At 53.4% G+C, this 21,460-nt stretch overlaps 8 protein-coding genes across 8 annotated transcripts; 5 read left to right on the forward strand and 3 right to left on the reverse strand.

The window, feature by feature from the left end:
* Positions 1-1,981: 1,981 nt before the first annotated feature.
* On the forward strand, positions 1,982-4,892 carry GLRG_02828 (uncharacterized protein; the record flags this gene model as incomplete). Its single annotated transcript, XM_008093513.1, has 6 exons — positions 1,982-2,101; positions 2,222-2,336; positions 2,391-2,475; positions 2,537-2,589; positions 2,641-3,960; positions 4,015-4,892. 6 exons carry the CDS (start codon positions 1,982-1,984, stop codon positions 4,890-4,892), a joined length of 2,571 nt encoding a protein of 856 aa, XP_008091704.1.
* An 824-nt stretch (positions 4,893-5,716) lies between these two features.
* On the reverse strand, positions 5,717-8,365 carry GLRG_02829 (uncharacterized protein; the record flags this gene model as incomplete). The annotated part of the gene is made up of 2 exons (XM_008093514.1): positions 5,717-7,239; positions 7,285-8,365. The coding sequence occupies 2 exons, from the start codon at positions 8,363-8,365 to the stop codon at positions 5,717-5,719; spliced, it is 2,604 nt and encodes an 867-aa protein (XP_008091705.1).
* Positions 8,366-8,441: 76 nt separating this feature from the next.
* On the reverse strand, positions 8,442-8,905 carry GLRG_02830 (uncharacterized protein; the record flags this gene model as incomplete). The annotated part of the gene is made up of 2 exons (XM_008093515.1): positions 8,442-8,571; positions 8,664-8,905. The coding sequence occupies 2 exons, from the start codon at positions 8,903-8,905 to the stop codon at positions 8,442-8,444; spliced, it is 372 nt and encodes a 123-aa protein (XP_008091706.1).
* Positions 8,906-9,819: 914 nt separating this feature from the next.
* GLRG_02831 (aldo/keto reductase) lies at positions 9,820-11,166 on the forward strand (the record flags this gene model as incomplete). Its single annotated transcript, XM_008093516.1, has 5 exons — positions 9,820-9,947; positions 10,004-10,170; positions 10,218-10,363; positions 10,416-10,540; positions 10,593-11,166. The coding sequence occupies 5 exons, from the start codon at positions 9,820-9,822 to the stop codon at positions 11,164-11,166; spliced, it is 1,140 nt and encodes a 379-aa protein (XP_008091707.1).
* Positions 11,167-14,242: 3,076 nt separating this feature from the next.
* Positions 14,243-15,484, reverse strand: GLRG_02832 (WD domain-containing protein; the record flags this gene model as incomplete). The annotated part of the gene is made up of 4 exons (XM_008093517.1): positions 14,243-14,952; positions 15,005-15,087; positions 15,149-15,401; positions 15,475-15,484. The coding sequence occupies 4 exons, from the start codon at positions 15,482-15,484 to the stop codon at positions 14,243-14,245; spliced, it is 1,056 nt and encodes a 351-aa protein (XP_008091708.1).
* Positions 15,485-16,055: 571 nt separating this feature from the next.
* Positions 16,056-17,178, forward strand: GLRG_02833 (eukaryotic translation initiation factor 2 alpha subunit; the record flags this gene model as incomplete). The annotated part of the gene is made up of 3 exons (XM_008093518.1): positions 16,056-16,142; positions 16,267-16,637; positions 16,701-17,178. 3 exons carry the CDS (start codon positions 16,056-16,058, stop codon positions 17,176-17,178), a joined length of 936 nt encoding a protein of 311 aa, XP_008091709.1.
* A 1,504-nt stretch (positions 17,179-18,682) lies between these two features.
* Positions 18,683-19,299, forward strand: GLRG_02834 (uncharacterized protein; the record flags this gene model as incomplete). The annotated part of the gene is made up of 2 exons (XM_008093519.1): positions 18,683-18,942; positions 19,020-19,299. The coding sequence occupies 2 exons, from the start codon at positions 18,683-18,685 to the stop codon at positions 19,297-19,299; spliced, it is 540 nt and encodes a 179-aa protein (XP_008091710.1).
* Positions 19,300-19,998: 699 nt separating this feature from the next.
* GLRG_02835 (uncharacterized protein) lies at positions 19,999-21,319 on the forward strand (the record flags this gene model as incomplete). The annotated part of the gene is made up of 2 exons (XM_008093520.1): positions 19,999-20,539; positions 20,595-21,319. 2 exons carry the CDS (start codon positions 19,999-20,001, stop codon positions 21,317-21,319), a joined length of 1,266 nt encoding a protein of 421 aa, XP_008091711.1.
* Between the last annotated feature and the right edge of the window lie 141 nt (positions 21,320-21,460).

Raw genomic sequence — 21,460 nt, forward strand, 5'->3', positions numbered from 1 at the left:
CATAACTTCTAGGAGGCTTCAGGGTCGTTTCGAAAGCCAACAATTGTTCAACAACCAACAGGCCAAGGCAACCCTTGCACCATGGGTAAGGAGCAGAAGGGGGAATGAGGATGCTGAAAGCAGGGATGGAAAATCAGATATCGTGTGGATGACGATCAGAACCCCTGCATGATTTAACCCCCAAGTCTCCAAGCAGGAGAGCCCTGTATGCCGGAGCCCCGGTGGTGTGGCACGAGCTCTTGAGACGATCTGCACGGGAGCACCCAAACGAGAACTGGGTCGCTTCTGATGCTCTGGGCATCACTTTCCAACGTGGGGGGATGGAATTTTTGGCTTTCGCATCCGCTTTGCTGATTATGACAGGTGGTTTCCCCTCATGATATCTGTGCTACAATACCTAGAGCAACGCTCAGCCGCTCGTTGCTCACCAAGAAGCACTAGACACGTTATGTTCGAGAAGATCATACCTATGTTTACAGCGGGAATGAGGAATATTCCAAAAGACGTTGGGTCCATTGAATCCTCATGCGCTGTTCCGCGGAGGAATGCTGTCTAGAACCGGGCATCGGCTTGATCCACGTTCCAGGTATCTGCCAATGCTGCGGCGTCCGCCAACAGGACATTGGCATGCGGGGAAGTCGAATCGTCGCTACTACCTAGCTTTGCTTTCTCGGTTGGCGTGTGTCTCTGGTGCCGGTCCCACAAGTCAGCGCTGCCCCGATGGGATGTATTGAAGGCCTGGGGTTGCATGGGAAATTGAAACGTGACGAGGCTGAAATGCAATCCCGAGGCTGCGTTTAAGGTTGAGACGTGCTGTGGTCTATGACGAGACGACGAGGGCCAAAGGCAGGAAGCGCATCAAGCATGCCTGCAGCCGTTCCTGCAGGGACGGACCTCAGTGTGTCTCCCTGATACCCAAGGTTTCCGTTTCCCAAGAAGTCACTTTAGCTGTTGCGACACTACGGATACTAGGAAAAGGGAATCCCTAGGATCAGAGGTGGACCAGCACCTGATGACGTTTAGTCAGCTATGCTCCACCAAGCAATAAATCTCAGACGAGCGGCTAGCCGAAAGGGATAATTAGACGAGTAGCCGCACGTTGACGCAACGCAAGCCTCCCCCAGTGGTTGTCGCGGATGCTAACGTGGTAGGTGCGTCTGGCCCACAAATGGTTAGTGTCCTGTCCTGCGGGTACCGAGCCAGAAAGCGACGAGTGGGAGGTAGGGTCCAGTCACGGCGTGGCGGTGCGGTTGGGTTGGGCCTGCCAGTGCCGTACCAGTGGTGCCAGGTAATCACGCGCACTGGATAGTACCCAAGTACCTAGGTGGTGAGTGCTCCCCCCGCTCAAGTGCCAGCAGCACCGGCCGCCAGCGCAGTTTCCGTCCCAGCCCAGTTTGCCTCTTCTGTCCAACCAACCGACCCGACTGACCGAATACAGCCTCAAAGTTCTTCCATCTCATCATCATCCGCAATCCTCCGCAACCCAAAAAAACATTGCGCCGCGTCGCCGTAGTTGATCCGCCCCGGATTCCAAACTCGCCCGCTTCCATCTTTGCAAGCGCGTAGCCCATCTTTCATCGCCTGCACTCCGCTATCGCTGTCGCGTCAGCAAGCTTCCTTCCGCCTCACGTTGCCGCCTTGCGTCGCTCAAACTCCCCGGCGCCCGCCAATCGCGCGACCCGACCGCCCCCTCCCATTTTGATGGCTCCCTGATCATCGCGTCCCTACGTCACTCGGGCACATCTCGTTGCCACACCCATCGACGACGACCGCATTTCCGACGAGCTCTCAGTTCTCGTCCCCGACCGACATCCCGCTTGAGAGCCGCGCCCCATTCCAGGCGCGACCGACCAACGGGAAAGTGGCGCTCACCATCCTCAGCCAGACCGACGCTGAGCTTTCACTCCAACAACATCTCGACCTCGCTCCCGATATCCTTAGCTACCCCCGTCTCACCACCGAGGGGGGCACCGAACCATTGATGATGGCACAACCAGTGCCTCATCATGCGACGGACAAGAAACGCGTCAAGGTCTACGAACTGCGCAACAATGACTGGTTTGACCGAGGCACCGGCTTCTGTACCGCTGCGTTCATGCAGGTATGTCTTGTTGCTCGCGCACGCGTGCCTCTTCCTTTCTCTCTCTCACGCTCTCTTTGCTGTCATAAATGACGCTCGTCCTCTTCGCGGTGCGATACTAACGTGATGATGGTTTGCTAGACGGAGGAGGGCCAACCTCGAGACCCCAGAGTCGTTGTCGAATCCGAAGACCACCCTGACCGACTTTTACTAGAGACCAAGATCTGCAAGGAGGATGGCTTCCAGAAGCAGCAAGGTAAGTCGCACGTCGCTACCACTCCTGCAGCAGACCGACTGACCCCTGACGCAGAGACTCTGATTGTCTGGACGGAACCTAGCAATGGCATCGATATGGCTCTGTCCTTCCAGGAGGCGGACGGCTGTGCTCTGATCTGGTAAGAGATGAACTCATCCTTCTTTGGCTGGTGCATGTTTCTGACCACGGCCTCCGAATAGGAAATTCGTGAACAGTGTGCAGCAGACTTTCCAGGGCGGAATGGCTGGCGCTGGTAAGTTTCGTGTCGTTGACATGCCGTGGAGACATCGACCTAACATTTCAGACGCAGACGACAGCCTCTCTGACGATCTCCCCATGGACATGCCCACCTCATTCAGCCTTCCTTCTGCCGAGATCGGGAATCTCCCCGAGATTGAAACCAGCATGCGCATAATGAGTCAGACCGTCAATGGACGAGAGGCGCTTTGCAAGTGCATCAGCCAAGATGGTTACATCCGTAAACTGATTCCTTTGGTTGAGATGGCCGAAGATCTCGAGAGCCTGCCCGACCTCCATCGATTGTGCAACATCATGAAGACTGTCATCCTTCTCAACGACACTCAACTTATCGAGCATGTAGTATCCGACGACTGCGTTCTCGGTGTTGTCGGCGCTCTCGAATACGATCCAGACTTCCCAAGTCACAAAGCGAATCACCGTCACTGGCTTGACAACCAAGGAAGATATAAGGAGGTTGTCCCGATCGAGGACGACAACATTCGGAGGAAGATTCATCAAACCTACCGACTCCAATACTTGAAGGACGTTGTCCTGGCACGGATCTTGGACGACCCTACCTTCTCCGTTCTTAACTCTCTGATCTTCTTCAACCAAGTGGACATTGTCCAGCACTTGCAAGGAAACGGAGGGTTTCTCAACGAGCTCTTCAGCATCTTCAAAGCCACTCAACCGGATCAGATGAGGAAGAAGGAGGCGGTTCTTTTCATCCAACAATGCTGCGCCATTGCAAAGAACCTCCAGCCCCAAGCTCGTCAGACGCTTTACAATCACTTCATTAGCCACGGCCTGCTCCAGGTCATTAACTTTGGTCTGCGTCATCCCGACGTCAGTGTTCGTGTTGGCGCAACCGACGTACTGGTCTCCTTGATAGACCATGATCCACACATGATCCGCGGCACCATTTACCGACAGCTCCACGACGGCCAACCGCCCCTAACGGATTCGCTCATCGACTTGCTGTTGGTAGAAGTCGACCTTGGCGTCAAGTCACAAATATCGGACGCGCTCAAGGTCCTGCTCGACCATGGGCCTCCAATTCAGTCGCAGGAGGCTTTTGCAAAGGCCAACGGAGAGTTCCCTGGTCGGAGACCACAGGCAGCAGAGAGCCCTCAGCATGAGTTGTTCCTCTCCCACTTTTACTCTACGTCGGCACAGCGGCTCTTCCGGCCACTGATCGATCTCCAGGGTCGGACGGACATGACTTTCCCAGTGCAGCAAGCTTCAATGTTCACGTATCTCATTGAGATTCTGTGTTTTTTTATCCGGCAGCATGTGCATCGCAGCAAGTTTTTCGTCCTTCAGCAGGATCTTCTGCGACGAATCGCTCAGCTCTTTGCTTGTCCGGAGAAGTATCTGAGGCTTGGTTAGTGCAAATGCTAAAATATCGTAGACCATCATCGCTAACCAGTCTTTTTAGTTGCCATTCGTTTCTTCCGCAACTTGGCGGGCATGCAGGACAACTTCTATGACAAGCATATCATGGAGCATGGCATCTTGGAGCCTCTCCTCGACATGGTCTCCCGATCCATGCCTCGAGACAATCTTCTGAGCTCGGCTTGCATCGAATTCTTTGTCTTCATCACCCAACAGGAACACAGAAAGGAGATGAACAAGTTTCTTGTTCAGAATCACCGGGAGCGGCTGGTTGCACTGAGCTACATGGATACCTTCCGCAACATCATAGTGGTCTACGATCAAACACAAGGGCACACCATTGACTTCTACACCGAATCGGAAGAGGACCATGCGAGACGAAACGCCAATCCCAACCAGAGGATGATGGAACACATTTCCGTCGACCAAGCCGAGGAGGACTATTTCAACACGTCAGATGATGAAGATGGTCCTGAGAGCAGAGCCCTTGATAAGGTGCAGCCGACAAATGGCTCGGCCGCGTCAACGCCGACTTCGAAACCGCTAGTCGATTATCCATCGGACGAAGAGGTTGACGAAAACGCAGACCCCGAGGTCTTGCCGACGTCCAGCGAGAAGCATGATGGGACGGACGGTGCCTCCGACACAAGTAGCGAATCATCTTCAGTGGCGCCTCCAGAACGACTCTCCGAAAAGAGGCGCCGCGAGGAGGATGACGATGATGAGCTCGGCAAGTTGATGCAGAACAAACGGAGAAACAGTAGTTCTGCAGGTTCCAACGCATCAATGACTTCTAGCATGGTCAGGAGGAAGAAAACCTTCGCGGACAGGCCAAATGCGGCAACGCCGAAGAAGATTGCCATCAGCATATCTCCATCAGTGAAAACCGGTGGGGTGGCGAGGTCGGACGATGAATCCTAGGCGTTTCTCCTGCATATACTGCGTGGTCAACTGCCGATATGATTGGTGATGACTGTTTCTATCATACTTTTTACCAAGGACGGGCGGTTTTCGGAAGCCAAGGCGTTATTATCACAGTTCACGAAACGGGGAATCGAGAAGAGTTGTCATAGCTAGCTAGAGAGGGGAAGTGTTTCCAAGGGACACCTTGCCGTTGGAGAAGAGGGCACGCATGGCTCCAAAGATGGTCAGACAAAGGCAAGTTGGCAAGTTGACATTCAGAGTGCACCGACAGAAGGAGACCCCTTAGCGGAGGGGGCTGAACGAGACAGAAGAAAAGGTAGCAAGACCGGCCCAGTGTGGTATGGGCCTCTATGGGCTGGAATTGCTGAAGTAGCTACGTGTACCATATTTAGTTGGAATTGCTTCGCTCGGGCTTTGCGGGCCGGGCGGGCTTATTTCTACGAGGCTTCGTCCTTGGGCGCGTCCGCTCCAGCACTTCTCCGAGCAAATATCAATTTGGATTGAACCAACCATGCCTCCTCCGTGTGTAACGCGGATTGCCGTAACAAAAGCCGTAGCCGACATTGTTGCCAAGAGTACTTTTTTGCAACCATTATCGTCAAGGCCGCCAGAACGAGCCTGACGTAGGAAGCAGTACCGTTGATGATATTTACCAAAAGGAGCACGCGGTATGCGACGCAGGACTCTCGTTCCTTGAATTTGTGGCATGTATTCATTGTACATTGAATCCCCGAGCCCCCTTCTTCTATGGTCGATCGTCAAGTTTACATGTTTTACGTGTACACATATTTGTACACTCTATCTGGTATATACCCCTCATCCTATCTAACACTGGCCGAGCTCCACGACCATGCCCCCTTGGCCGGCCGGACCTCCGTTCTTGCCGGGCCACGCTCCTTGGTATTCTGCCCCACGCGTATTCGTCTGACGGTTCTGGCCGGGGGAGGAGGGGAAGGCGCGTCGTCGGCATCGCCTCCATCGCTCATCGCGGCCCACGTCTGCTCCTCTGCCTGGGCAGCCGGCGCGAGACTCGCGGCCTTGCCAGCGCGGTTGGCCTTGACGCCGGCCCGGGAGATGGCGTTGAGGAGCACCTCGCGTGCCTCGGCCTTCTGGCCGCGGTTCTCATCGCCGACGGCGATGCGGGCCTCATGTACAAGGGCCATGATCTCTAGGTCCGACTTCCTGAATTCCTCCGACTTGGCGGCCTGCGAGCTCTGCTTGAGGTAGTTGAGCGCCCAGTGCAGGGCACGCCGGCACTCTCTCGAGGTGCGGTACTCGCGGCTCTTGAGCTCAGTGAGGAGCCAGCGCACCTTATCATACTCGTGGCGGAGGACGTACGCGGTCAAGAGGTTGGAGAAGTTGTGTACGTTGTAGCAGAGGTCGTTGCGGCCGTTGACCTCAGCGGCGATGATGCAGAAGCTGATCATCTCCCGGTAGTTGCGAAGGGCCTGGCAAATCCGGGCCGCCCGGTTGAACAGGCCGTCGTCAATATGCAGCTGCCTGCCTCGCAGGTCGTCGAAGATGGCCTTGATGTAGGGAAAGGGCCGGCCCCGGCCGTCCTCGCGGCCCGCGGCAGTTGCTTTGTGCGCCTTTTCGATTTCCTCGAGCTGTGTGAAGACGATCGGATACATGGCTTCACTTACGTCGCAGCCTTCGGCTTGTGCCTTGCTCAGCAGCGACATGGCTTGCTTACTCCTGGAGCCTTCGAAGTGGACCGTCGCCCTAACAGCCAGTTTGAGACACCGACTCGTGTGTCCCATACCGTTGTGCAAAGCACGCTTGTAGACGCCTAGCACGCGCCTCCAGTTGCCAAGCTGGGCCTCGGCCTTCATGAGCTCAAAAGCCGACGCCTCGTTAGCGGGGCTCACCATATAAGCCGTCACTCGGACTCGTTTCGACCGCTCAATAGTGTTGGTCAGCGTGAGGTTCTTCACACACTGCTCGATGTCGGGGAAGGCGTCGTCGAAGCTGGCACCCTTCATGGCGCGATAGAGACTTAGGATCTGTTGGCTATCGTATTTCCAGTCTCTCTTACAACTGGTCAGCATGGAGGCCCAAAAGCTGCCGTCTGTCGTGTACCCGGCATCCTTGCAGAATATCAGCCATCGCTTAAGCGCCTGAACATCGCGACATTTTGCATGTCTGTCGGCGATGAATGTTACCAAGTGACGATCAAGACTCAGACCGAACTCGGGGATGTACGTCTCGAGAAACGTTTCGACCTCACCCCATGTGTGGGTCTTTGCGTACGTTTCCAGTGTTGCTACAAAGACACGTTTGAAATGCTCTTGATTATGCTTGGAAACAGACTGCATCGGCTTCATGATCTCGAAATCGGCGCGGACTCCAGCCCAGTCTCCCTTGTCAGCTTTCTGCAAAACGAACTCACCCAGAATTTCGACGTCTTGCTGAGCCTTTGGATACTTCGCCATGAGATGTTCCAGGTGTACTCGTGCCTTATCGACTTGGTTGGCTTCGATGCAGATACGCACCATCCTAGATCGGATGTCGTAGGTATTATCGATTCCGTAAAAATTGGCTTCCAGTGCGTCGTCATAGAGTTGAAGGGTGTCCGCGAAATTGCAGGTCGAATTCCAGTAAACCCAAAGTAGGTCTCTCAGCCATAGCCTTGGCATATCCCAGCCATCGCGGTCCCTGAGCTGGTTGATTGCCCTGAGAACCTCACGACACTCGTAGCCTCGGGAAGCAATAACCGCCTTAACAATATCAGCGCAAATTCGCTTGGAGTACGTCGAGGTGTGATCGAGTTTGGCGAAAATCCCTAGGAACACATCGATGGCCGGAATGTGCTGGTTGTGTGCCACAAGCTGCAGCATGGACCAGACCACGGTTCCAAGCTTGTCCTGGTTTCGACTAGATACTTGTTGGATGACCTGCAGAAAGTCGATTGAACATCTTGCCTCTAGAGCACAGCCGATAATATTCTTTCCGACTCGGACATAGTCAAATCGTAGCGTTGACTGCTCCGGTGGCAGCAGTTCGACGTTGCCCATGTATAATCTTGCCGCCAAGTGCAATCGATCGGCGAGATTCTTGTTAGAGAGCCCTTGCAAGTTCTCCGGGGCCACTAGTGATTCAATAACCTCAACGAGACGCTGGGCCAGAGTGCTACCTTCTTTGATGACACCGTGGTTGACCGCAAGCTCCATGATCTGTCCAGAAGTTTCGAAATCACCCTCCTGCTGGCAAGCTATTGATAACAATGAGGATATATCCGACACCCACCCAGGAAACTCTTGTGACTTGTCAACAGACTTGTACGCTCTGCTAACAAGGTTCAGAGCAGTAACTGGGGCGCGAAGGTCGCGTTGTTGCTGTTGTACCGGATCGAGTAGAGAGGCCTTGAATCCAGCAAGCCCTGCATTGTGAGGATAGTCTTTCATTACACGCTCCACCACTGCGGCAACGGCGGTCTTGTCCAAGAGTCGAAAGTTCGTGCGGATCTCCATTGACCTCTGAACGCCTTGGCTGCTGGGCACGGCCTGTGTCGCGGAATTTGGAGGCGGAAATCTGGACCACAAAGGGTCATTGCTGCATCTCTTCGCGGCATTGGAAGCGGATCGCCCGCGTTGATTTGATGTTACTGATTGTTCTGGGGAAGTTCTTGAGGCAGTCCGTTCGCTTGCCGCTCTCGTTGGTCGCCGTGCATCGGGAGCTACGTCGTTGATACGATGGTCCAGGTACGAGCTATCGAATGACAGCCTTCCATGCTCGTGGGAAGAAAAGCGGCTTCGCGGCGCAACTGACCAGCCGATGAAGTTAGGATCAGTGGCGGCTTCTTCCTGGAGGACCTCGAGGGCGGCGACTCCGCTGGAACTATATCGTTTGATAGACTTCAATCTCCTGCCGTTTTCCACAGCGGATCGAGCAAGCTTTATGCGCTGACGGCGCTCCTCAGCTAGTAACACCAAAGAGCAAGAGGTTCCGAAGAGAAGACCTCGAAGTGCGTGGATCGCGGCCTTTGACGGGACGGGGGTGGGAGACGACATTGTGCGAGCTCGACAATGGCCATGATCGTTCTCGAATCTATTAACGGATCATTTCGAAGGGCAAAGGGTCAATCGATCGGGTGGTCAGGTATCGTGGTGTCGGAAGAGCGAGTCAATTGACTGTTAGGACGGGCTGGCCGAAAAGTTGAAGGACCCTGTCAAAGCTACAGTTATTGTCGTACCACCTCGGGACGCTGATGCGCGGTCGCTGTTGTCCGCCAATGACCTGGCCGTCGGGTCAGAAACTTGATGTTCAATGGGCTTAGGTTGATCCGCACCCGACAAATGATGAGTCATCAGCGGCCGGGCTGGACAAGAACATATCTCAAATGCTCGTCTCTTTGCCTCAGACCTTTGGACATTATATCGAATCACCGAAAAGATTGGGCAACTCGTTATTAAATCGGCCGGGCTCTGTTTTCTGAACCGGTCCGTCATCATGGCTTTGAGTAGCGCCGATCAATGGACCTACACCACTTTCTAAGCACCTCAATGACCAAATACCTAGACGTGAGACTTGCCAATGATCCAGTTCAATCAGCCGGCCATGAAACGACCAATGTATCGGGCTTGAAATCATGGACGGGCAAAGTTGGCCTAGCGGCTTATTAATTCAGATCTTTCTTGCCGAGAATAGCTAAGGTTAAAATAGCGTGGCCAACCACTGAGCAGGCCTACAGGGAAGCTGGTTCTATTGTCCTTACCGCGCGCATGTTCCATTCTCGAATTCACATTCAGTGGAAGGAGGCGCTGGTACAAGATGGCCCTCGCCGTCCTGCCTGAAGGCAACCTTCTTGTGGCGGCCAACCTCACCTCCAAATCTCTACGTCGAACATCCTGCATTCACTCAATCCACCCTATTCATCTCATCTTTGACAAAAACTCTGCTTAGACCAGCACATCTCTCCACCACCATGTCGTCGGCCTTACCTATGGCATCCCCCGCCAAGAGTCCTCTGGCTCGCTACCGCATTCTTTCCCCTACAGCCTCCGTCCGAGTGAGCCCGCTGTGTCTGGGCGCCATGAACTTTGGCGATGCATGGTGAGTTACGTCTAGCAAGAGACGGCCTTTGGTTTCTCTGCTAATGGGTAAGTTAGGCAGGGATATATGGGGACCTGCGATCAGAAGACTGTTGAGGAGATTCTCGATTTTTTCTACGAACAGGGAGGTAACTTCATTGATACCGCCAATAACTATCAATTCCAAGAGTCCGAGGTCTGGATCGGCGAATGGATGAAGAAGAAGGGTGTCCGTGACCAGATGGGTGAGTGCTGTCATCCCACCACAACCAAACCCTCCTGACCCATGTAGTCATCGCGACCAAGTATACCACCAACTTCCAGGCTGGTCCCAATGCAGTCAACATAATGGCAAACTTCACCGGCAACGGTTCCAAGAGCTTGCACACCTCTGTCGAAGCCAGCCTTCGCAATCTGCAAACTGACTACATTGATCTGGTGAGCAGACTCGCTTTTCACAAGTCAAGTGACGTCACTGACGTGGAGATAGCTTTATGTTCACTGGTGGGACTACTCTACGTCCATTTCGGAAATGATGCAGTCTTTGAACAATCTTGTCATTGCGGGCAAGGTTCTCTACCTCGGCATCAGTGACACCCCCGCGTGGATTGTCAGGTGCGCCCCGCGAGATGAGCCCTATGGCAGACGGGACACTGACCAGAATTAGCAAAGCAAATGAATACGCCAGAAACCATGGGCTTCGACAATTCTCCGTCTACCAGGGTCGATGGTCTGCGGCTTCGCGAGACTTCGAGCGAGAGATTATCCCAATGACAAAGTCCGAGGGAATGGGATTGGCACCTTGGGGCTCTCTCGGAGGCGGTGCCTTCAAGACGGAGGAGCAACGTCAGTCTCAGGAGGGCCGCAAAAGGGAAGCCAGCGAAGTACAGATCAAGGTCAGCCAGGTGCTGGAGAAGCTCGCCAAGAACAAGAACACAATCATTACCAGTGTTGCTCTGGCGTACGTGATGCAAAAAGCACCGTACGTCTTTCCCATTGTTGGCGGCCGAACCGTCAACCACCTGAAGCAGAACATCGAGGCACTTGCCTTGAAACTCACCGACGAAGATATTCAAGAGATCGAGGGGGCCGTTCCATTCGACCTGGGCTTCCCTCACAACTTCTTGTGGGGAGACAAAGTGCCATCACACCCTGGCGAAGTCTGGTTGTTGAATATGGCAGGAACCTTTGACTATGTTCCCGAGCCCAAGGCCATCGTACCCAAAGAGGGTGGACAGTAGGGCTGGCGAGCAAGGACTCAGCGCAGGAGGTGGCGACTAATAGACTATTGAGCCGCCGTTGACCAAAATGGCGGAACACTCTTCACTAGGCAGGTCGCACAATCAAATCGATTATCCCAACTCAGATCCATGTGTCGCCCATGCTCCTGTAGTATTACTTTGTCTCTTATGCATCTGAAACACAGTAGAAGTCGTGGTTGGGTGAGGTGAGGCTCCGTGATCTGCGGCACAGGGGTACAAACCTGATTTATAGCCTGCCATCTTGACGTGATGTTATTCGACGGCATGACTGGCGTTGCTGACCACTTGGATGGCTTACAACAACTTGGATCTTTGCAGCTTTAACACCCCATTGGCCCCTACCTCAACGCAAAGTACTGATTTCCTTCACAGCGGTTACGTAGTAATGGCAAGACCTATCTACGTTAAGCCTAAGACCCCAGGACTGAGACTCAAATAAGCACAAAGCCAAGGCGGGAACGATTTCAGTCGAGAAAATTATTCGCCCAAAGCCATCCCACTAACCCAATACCCAGGCAAGCCCTTCTAATTCGGTCTGAATGCAATCGTGGAGAGCTAAAATGGCATTGACACCTCACGGCAGGGTGCAAGGTGGAACTTGGAAGGAACACCAACGTGACTAGTATGAACAAACCAAAGCAGGTGCTGTGGCAAAAAGCACTTTCCTGAACAGGTACGCGATCCCCAATCGTCTAGTTCTTAGACCTCTATATGCATCGCACCTGACTGACAGATTACTTCGTTCAGCTGACCAAAGTCCAGTGCCTTCGTCCGGGCTGTTGGAGCACCATCCTATCGACTTTTAATCCCGTTTCAAAGGTGCCAAGCATCACGCAACACAGTCAACGGGCGGCCAAAAAGCTCTTGTTCACGGAGGATGTCTCTCGAACTTCAACGACAGAGGTCGCGGCGTATATGGACATCTTCAAACAGACACCTGCAGAAGTCCATACGAGCATCGGTAACTTGTTCGATGTCAACAGCGAATAAATCCAGCCAGCCAAACGGGATTGATGTAGGAGATTACAATAATAATGAAGCCAAATCTGCACGGTCTTGCTCTGCCAGGCCCCTGTAAGTCTAACTGGCACTAAAATTTCTGAAATTGGCTGACCTGCAGGCTAGGCTTCAGGAGTATCGCGATAAATCCTTGTTTCTCGAAAAGCTTATGTCTGTCAATGACCAACAGCAACCGTCCGTCAGTTCAACTACTGCAGCACACAAAAGCGATGACGGCAAGGAGCTGTCAGGTGATAGACCGCCTTTCAATAAGACAGTACTCCCAACCATCCCCTGCGAAGCAAATTTGAACGCAGGTGCTGAGATATACGTAAAGTCGGAAGAGTTTTCCCCGGGTGTACATTATTCGTCACCCGAGATCAAGTCGCCAAGTCGAAATTCTTTCGTAACGGTCGCAGCAGAGGAGCCGAAGTTACAACAGTCGCCAATTCCACGGACAAGCGGTGCTGTTTCATTTGTTTGCGACTCCATCGGTACACTTGCAGCTTATTCGAACAACCGATTTGATCGGAATGAAGGCAAGTGATATGTTTTACATTCGCGGACAGCTCTGACGGCCTCGGTAGCATGGGATATCTCCAAAGACACGAGAGCCATAACGCACCGCTCGTTTCTACCTCTTCGAACACCTAGTCCTAGCAGAAATCATGGCGAAAGACCCTTCGCCACTCACCGTCTGGAAAGGAGAGCCGAAGAGTACGAGCCCGCGATGGCCTCTGTAACGGCATCTCTTCAACAGGACATCAGAGATGGTTTTGATGAAGAAGAGACCGTTCCTCTAAGAAGACAGTACAGCGCTAAACGGCGAAAGAGATCGCCTCCGCCGCTTGGCATGGGCTCTCTTTCCGTTACTGTCGGTTCAAAACAGATAACCGCCCGCAAAGTTATAAAGAGGATGGGAATTCGCCAGATTTTCCTTGTAGATCCAGATCTTGATATGGATAACAATATGGCAAAGGGAAACCCGAAAGAAGTCGGCGCAGAAGTCGGTGTTTCACCGACTTCGGATTTGTCTGAGGAAGTGACTCACCATATCATACCCTCTATCGAGACGGCCACGATGTACAATAACAATGAGAGGCGGACTGTCTTGCCTCCTCTACGCACTCAAGAGAGTATGCGTCAGATTGGAGATCAAAGTCACGATTTCAGTAGCCTGGACACAAGTCCATCGTTCCTCGGCAGCGACACACATACAACATCTGGTTTGCCCTGTGGAAGCTATTCAAGGCCAGTCACAACGGATTCGGACGCGTTTGAAACACAGTCTTTCAATGCTTCTCAATTTTGGACTTCAAGTATCTCGCGAGCGTCCTCACAGACGAATCAGCGTTCCGGCAGCCGAGAAGATAGCGGCACAAATAACGATGAAACTCAATGCAGATCTGGAGCTGGCACAAGCTTCAGCATCATGGCTGCAAGAGAGAGTGAAACTGACCGACTCGCATGGAGGAGAAGCAAAAGTAATTCTTGCAAGAGCGTTCTCAGCCCCAAGAATGGTAGGAAGATGTACGCCTATGGCGAAGCACAAACAGCTCTGTATTTAACGACCGAATCCCGGCAAAGGGTGCAGGGAAGATTCGCTACGTGGACAGGAGCCCTGGAAGATCTGAGACCGAGACCAAGACCAACAGGAGTTTTATTTCGGGGCTGAAAAAACAGACGTGAGGGGTTCAACATCCAAGCAGATTCCGGGTGCAATGTTGAGGAGAGAGTTTTGGGATGTGCTGCAAAACTTTGAGGAGCCGGGGTTTATGAAAGATGTACGACGCCAACCAAAGTTTGAATTCGTGGCGTCCGCATGGTAGTGGCAGGGCTCTTGCGACAATTAGCTTGATAAAGACAATGGCATATTTATCAACGGCTAAGTTCTCAGTCAACAGCAGAGGTATCATCTGATATAGTACATACCAGGCTTTTCCTTAACCCTCCCGGTCCGTCAAAACGAATTGCCTGCATAAGAAAATCACCTCTAACGCCATGCGCCCTCACATCCTTCAAGACGCCATCACGGTCTCCCAAAGTTTGCAGTCGCTTATTTTGCACCCTTGCCCTTGGCTTCCGTGTCGCCAAGCTCACGGATGAAAACACTTGCCTTGCCCTCGGCACTGTAATCCTCCATGCCCGTCTCGAAGCCAGGGCAGACACCAACGGCAAGATACTTGCCGTCCTTGGAGAAGGCCAAAGCCGCAACGCTGTCAGGGAACTTCTGGTACTGCTTCATCCTGCGTTTGGCCTCGGCATCCCACAGCGCAACAGTTCCATCGCCACCACCGGAGGCGAACGTGCCGTAGACCGGGTGGAAAGCCATCGCGTTGACCGGATAGACGATATCACCTTCGCCGTCCGGAGCGGCTTGACGATGGCACTTGAAGGCATATTTACGGGCCTGGGACTCGGCCGAGTCCTCGAACCACTCGACTGCGACACGACCCTCAATGCTACTGGTAGCGTACCCAGCGTCGTTGGGCATGCAGGAAACGGCTCGGGTGAGGAACTTGAGGGATGACTCGCGCTGTTGCCAGGGCTTGATATCGTGGGGGCCAGACTGGGAGAAGAGAGAGGGGATATTGCCCAAGTCGTAGATATTGACGAGGCGCGCGGTCATGGCAACGACGACCTTCGAGGGGCTGGCGGCCAGTGCATGAGGCTTTCCAGGCAGCTGAACGGTGATGTTGTCGTCTGAGGGTGATTTGGCGTTGTGGATTTGGAGGGTTTGGTCCCAGGACGCGGAGATGAGGAGGGCTATGAGCTTGGTTAGATGAGGCGCGGATGGGTAGGGGGAACGATAACCTACAATGCTCTGGGCTATAAACTACGCAACGGGCGGGAGCTGTATGTTGAGAAACCACCTGCTTCTCTCCTGATTCCAAATCGACCCTGTGTTCGGTTATTTAGCTACAATGCGGGGGGCACTGGAAGCATACGGGAGTATCTTTACCTGTAAACGCAGTGGTCCAAACAAGCTGTGTAAGCCTCATTATCTGTGGCGCCGAAGGTAACATCGAGTACGGGGGCGCGGAACTCGATTGTCTGAACGAGTGTCCCTGAGGCGTCTTGGCCTCCGCTATGTGTGTCGTAGAGGTAGATCTTCTTGTCCCAGCAGGACACCAGGAGTCTCGTGGGAGAATCGGGCGCATACGCGAGCGAGGAGATGGCGTCGCTGGGCGGTTGCGCCAGCTCGAATTGGGATGCTAAGGGCCATTAGTCTTTGTGAATGTTTTATAAAGCAGTAAAGAAGCTGGTCGCGCTTCAATTTCAACCCACCAGGTGCCATGTTTTGTTTATTGCTGTGATATTTTGAAGCTTGTAGCTCTGTACCTCTCTACCAATAGCTACCTAGGATGTGAGCTTATGGGGTCTGTCTGTTGTTTGTCTGTTTACAAGAACAATTTGGTTGGAGGGGTGCTCACGTGGCGATAAGCGAAACAAAGCTTATCGGTCGAATCAGCACCAATTTTGCCGCAAACCACCGCCCCCGTTGCACACCCCCACCATTGTTCGGATTTCTGCGATTTGTGAACCGCAGTAGCAAAAATTGTGACTCAAATCGTCCAATCACCAACGTAACGCTTCTCATCCCAAAGGCCGCCTCTTCTTCGCCTTTTCGACGTCGCCCCCTCTCCCGAGTAGCCGAGCCCACCTCAGCGATAGCGACTCGACGAAGCAGGCGGGATTTTTTATTGAGCACAGAGGAAACAAGCTGTCTTAAGACTAGGAGGAACGACGTGTAAAAAGCCCGCGCCTTCTTTCCCACCCCGCCCCTCCACACCTCGACCTTTACTACCTACGCAAACGCCACCACCACCACCCTCCGTACTCGACGACTTCGAGAACCAGTAGCCAAGATGGCGGAACCGAACTACAGCCATTTTCGATACTTCGAAAACAAGTATCCTGAGATCGATGAGTTCGTCATGGTCAACGTCAAGCAGGTTTGTGCCCCGCCAGCCCAACGCACACGCGCGAGCCGAACCGAATCATCTCTACCCGGTCGTCGTGGGCAAGTTGGGGACAGAGAGGGGCAGGAGGAACACTCGGGTCTGACAGGTGATACAGATTGCCGAGATGGGCGCATACGTCAAGTTGCTCGAGTACGACAACATCGACGGCATGATCTTGCTTTCTGAACTGTCGAGACGTCGTATCAGAAGTATCCAGAAGCTCATCCGAGTTGGCCGCAACGAGGTTGTCGTCGTGCTCCGTGTCGACAAGGAGAAGGGTTATATCGACCTGAGCAAGCGCCGTGTGTCGCCGGAGGATATCATCAAGTGCGAGGAGCGGTACAACAAGGGCAAGATGGTCCACTCTATCATGCGCCACGTCGCCGAGAAGACCCTCACCCCTATCGAGCAGCTTTACGAGACCATCGCATGGCCCCTCAACAAGAAGTACGGCCATGCGATCGACGCCTTCAAGCTGTCTATCACGTGAGTTGGGATTTCGAGAAATATCTGGAAAATGAAATTTAGGAGTGCTCACGCATTACACAGAAACGCCGAGGTCTGGAACGACGCCACCTTCCCCAGCGAGGCCGTCTCCGAGGAGTTGAAGTCATATATCGCGAAGCGTCTCACTCCCCAACCCACCAAGGTCCGTGCCGACGTGGAGGTTACCTGCTTCGGATACGAGGGCATCGACGCCGTCAAGGCCGCCCTTCGCACCGCCGAGGCGCGCAACGACGATCAGACTCAGGTCAAGGTCAGGCTCGTGTCGCCCCCGCTGTACGTCCTGACCAGCACGTGCTTGGACAAGAACCTGGGTATCTCGAGACTGGAGGAGGCTATTGTCGAGATCCGGACCAGCATCGAGGCCGCCGGCGGCTCGCTCGTCGTGAAGATGGAGCCCAAGGCCGTTACGGAAAGCGACGATGCCGAGCTCCAGGCTCTCATGGAGAAGAGGGAGCGCGAGAATGCCGAGGTCAGCGGTGACGAGAGTGTCAGCGAGAGCGACGACAACCCAGAGGTCTAATTATTGTTTTTGGAGTCATCATTCCAACAAAAAAGGGGCGGCTGGTAGAATGAGCGTATCGGCAGGCTGTGAATCCGGAGCGATTCTAATGAGACGACCAAAAAGAAGAATTCAACCATTTCAAACTGTTCTCCAGGGAGTGTAACGAGTGAGCGCTGGCTGAACTGAATGCTATTAACGATGCAGGGGCTGAGTATCGTCGACTTACATTGTCAGGTCACAGTAAATAAGAAGCGTGTCTATGAAGGGTTTCCAAAGACGGCGGGGCAAGCTGCTCTGCGAAGAATCGTTTTCCTTCTGTCCTTCATTCTATATCGGATTATGACCCGAAAAGTTCTTACGGCCTAGTTGCTTCGTCTCGTTTTGCCTCGGTCTATACCAACATCCAATAAAAGCCGTTGATGTTCCAGTGAGACAACTTGCATTTTTTGGCCGTCGATCTTGTGAGCTGCTGATTGTCTCGGCCCAGGCACCGTCGACAAGCTGCGTCGCTATGAAAACGAACTTGGGCTCGTCTTCAAGCCAACAGCTGTGCAGCCATGAATGGCTTCGCGAAACGCCCAAGCACGCGGAAGTCCGGTCGGTGCTGGGCCAAACCTGTTTCATCGGCGGGTAGTTGGTTACATTGGTCAGCTATGGGTTGGGAAAACAGTATGCGGAGAAGACTGAGATTACGAAGCCTGGGCAAACAAGGCTCACCGAGTAGTGGAATTTACAAGATGGGAAGTTAGCATTTGAATGAGAGAAACTAAAATACAACAGCGTGAGAAGCAAGTCTTCGATGAGCGGCTCGTCTGGCATCCCAAGTCACCTAACACCTTGCGGACGTCGTCGAGGAGTGTCTTGACTGATTGTCAGCTTTCCAGAAATCTCCCATACTCGTCAGGTACCTGGGTTCATTCGTAGATCTCGGAAACAATTTCGTTGAGCAGTTAGCACTAGGCTGTGGTAACAGATCGAGTTCCTAGCTGAACATAGCGCTTACATGGGCATAGGGTCCTCTGAAAAGCTACTAACGGAGCCCTCTACGTGCGCTTCATCAGTTACATAGTTTACTCCCCGATTCGAAAATGCCTCTCCCGCAGAATGCAATTCCCACTTCAAGTTGTGGGAGGAGCTTCGTGCGAATGTGAGAGCACCTACAATACTTGACCATTCTTACAGGTATCATAGATGAGAAAGAACACCGAAGGACTCGGGGAAGGCTTACGAAGAACCAAGAGCTTATGGGAAATGATACAGCTCCAATATGAATTCTTCTATAAGGGAGTCGCAATATAGCCACTACTCTCTGTGCTGTAACACGGAAAAAGGTGCTCAGTGAGGCAAGGCCATGATTGACCCACCCAAGTCCGTTCGGATAAGATACGGGATAAGATAAGCATGTGGGGGGTTGATGTGAGCTCCAAGTTTCATTGCGACACACGAATACACAGGAAGGAAGCTCTTCTCTTGAGCGGCAGCGACTACAGGACCCCGGCTTATTCGAGAAAATCTCACGCCCATGGCATACCGCTCGCTATGGGCGCGCGCGCGAGGCAGCTTCCTCGGTGACACGACGATTCGGTTGTTGGGTTTCGCAACCTGGGTACCCGTCGCGATAACGTTCAACGACCATGTTGCGAGCATCACGCGCGTCAAAGGTGGCTCCATGTACCCCTACTACAACGAGGACCGCGACAAGACTTTATTAAACGACATTGTGCTCACCTGGCAGTGGAACCCGATGGATGGGCTGCAAAAGGGCATGATCGTTACGTTTAGGTACGTTGTTGGCGACCGCTGTCGGAAAATCAAAGATATTGGGTGAGCTGACTTCCTTCGTCCCTTCCCTACTGTAGGAGCCCATTTCATCCGGAGACCGTTGCAATCAAGCGAGTTATTGCACTGGAGGGAGAATATGTCACGACGAGGGCGCCGTACCCGGAACGAATAGTCAGGGTACCACAAGGGCACATCTGGGTCGAGGGCGACGGACCGCCAGATGAGACTTTGGACAGCAACACATACGGGCCGATATCAATGGCGCTGATTACGGGGCAATGTGTGTGGAACATCTGGCCCTGGCGCAAGTTTGGACGCGTGAGGTGGGAAGATCACAAGTTCAAGCCGAGATACTGAGCGCAAGACGGGGTGGGTTATCTTATACTGTACGAAGAAGCAAGCGATTGGGGATAATGGCGACCTAGCTTTCTGTCGGGTCATTGGTCAAGAATTTGAGCCTTTGAAGTCCAAAAGCTCACCATGTATACTATCATATACGAAACCAAGCTTCCCCTGACACCAAAAAATGTGATTATAGCCAGTCCGGGTGTTCTCAGGGTCCATTGCTTACACAGAGCGGAGCGGACTGACTGTCCGTGTCACAGCTCGAAGCTCTCACTCAGGGTCTCTCAGCCGGCTGGCCATGGCGCTCCAATGTTAAGGCACCTCCAGCGGAAAGGATGGAAAGCTCACAGTGACGCAGCGGGACCGCTGCGCCGCAGGTGGTCTGTGCACCACTAACAAAAATTCCAGAGCCCGGGAACCCTGCATGAAATTTCGATATGACTATGTGCTGCTCCTCGCCGCCGCCAAGTTTTTGCCCGCGCAGTAAGCCCACGCGACAATCAACGACGAGGAGGCCTCTTCTCTTTCCCCCCCTTCAAATCTCAAAACGGCGTCGTCATCCCCTTCCGGGCGACCGACTGCCTTGCTCGAAGATCCCCCCGCCACGACATTGACAAACGCGCCGATACCAGCACTCGCTGCACGAGAGGGAGCCGGCCTAGACGTGGACCAAAGAGAACCTGGTCCAATTGCGACAGGCAGCATTCGCAAATGTCTGTCGCTGACCGTATTTTCAGCTACTTCGCCCCTGCCGACAACAGCGCGCAAACGATCAAGGAAGGATTCTCGGTCTCGAGCCCGGCGGCGGCGGTGTCCTTGGAGGAGGATAGATATGCGGGACAGACGGGAGGGATTTTGCCGGATATCAGAATCAACAGACAGCCATTCGGACAGGACATGAGCCCACAGGAGGATGAGTCTTTCGAAGAAGAAGGCCGCCCGCCTTACCTCCATGCCATGATTGCTGGAGGTCTCGGCGGGTCGACGGGAGACATGCTCATGCACTCCCTGGACACGGTCAAGACACGCCAACAGGGTGACCCGCATATCCCGCCAAAGTACACGTCCCTCGGTTCATCGTACTATACGATATGGAGGCAAGAGGGCATCAGACGAGGACTCTATGGCGGATGGGTGCCGGCCCTGAGCGGTTCGCTTCCGGGCACCATGCTGTTCTTCGGCACATACGAATGGAGCAAGCGGTTTCTTATCAACCACGGCCTACAACACCACCTGGCCTACCTCACAGCCGGTTCGTCAAATCCAAGCTCATAATTGAAAAGCACAGGCTAACTGAATATCTCTAGGGTTCCTCGGAGATTTGGCCGGCTCTATCGTGTATGTCCCGTCCGAGGTGCTGAAGACGCGCATGCAGCTACAGGGACGTTACAACAACCCTTATTTCAAGTCGGGATACAACTACAGAGGCACCGTTGATGCCGCGCGGACCATTGTGCGTCAAGAGGGGCTTCCAGCGCTTTTCCACGGCTACCAAGCGACGCTCTATCGTGACCTGCCTTTTTCAGCACTCCAGTTCATGTTCTGGGAACAGTTCCACGCCTGGGCTCGCACATACAAGCAGAGCAGAGACGTTGGCATACCGCTGGAGCTCTTGACCGGCGGGCTCGCTGGAAGCTTGGCTGGCGTCATGACATGTCCCCTGGACGTCGTCAAGACAAGGCTGCAGACTCAAGTACACCCTGACCTATTACCGAAAGAGAGCAAACCGGCGGCTAAGAGCGCTGCGAATGCCTCGACATCAAAATCCCAGACGCGCAACATATCAACGTCATCGCCGTCAACGCATACTCCTCGCCCCGGCGCCGTGAACCTGCAGACCTCGTCTGTCATCCAGGGTCTCAAGGTCATATACCAGACAGAGGGCATCAGCGGCTGGTTCAGGGGCGTGGGACCCCGTGGTGTATGGACCTTCATTCAGAGCGGCACGATGCTGTTCTTGTACCAACGCATTCTTAAGCAGTTAGAGATTTGGAACCCTCCTGTGGAGAACCAGCAGGAGCATGCCATTTAAGGGTGCTCTCAGGGCAGGTAGGGCTGGGTTTATCAGGGATGGGATGGAGAAACGTTTGTACAAAAGAACCCCATTTGTACACTTTGTAAGGATAAACATGGGGACTGGCGTTTGACGGACATGGTAGATGGACGCAATGTC

Source organism: Colletotrichum graminicola (genome assembly GCF_000149035.1).
Source record: "Colletotrichum graminicola M1.001 genomic scaffold supercont1.8, whole genome shotgun sequence".
In the NCBI taxonomy this organism is placed as follows: Eukaryota; Fungi; Ascomycota; class Sordariomycetes; order Glomerellales; family Glomerellaceae; genus Colletotrichum; species Colletotrichum graminicola.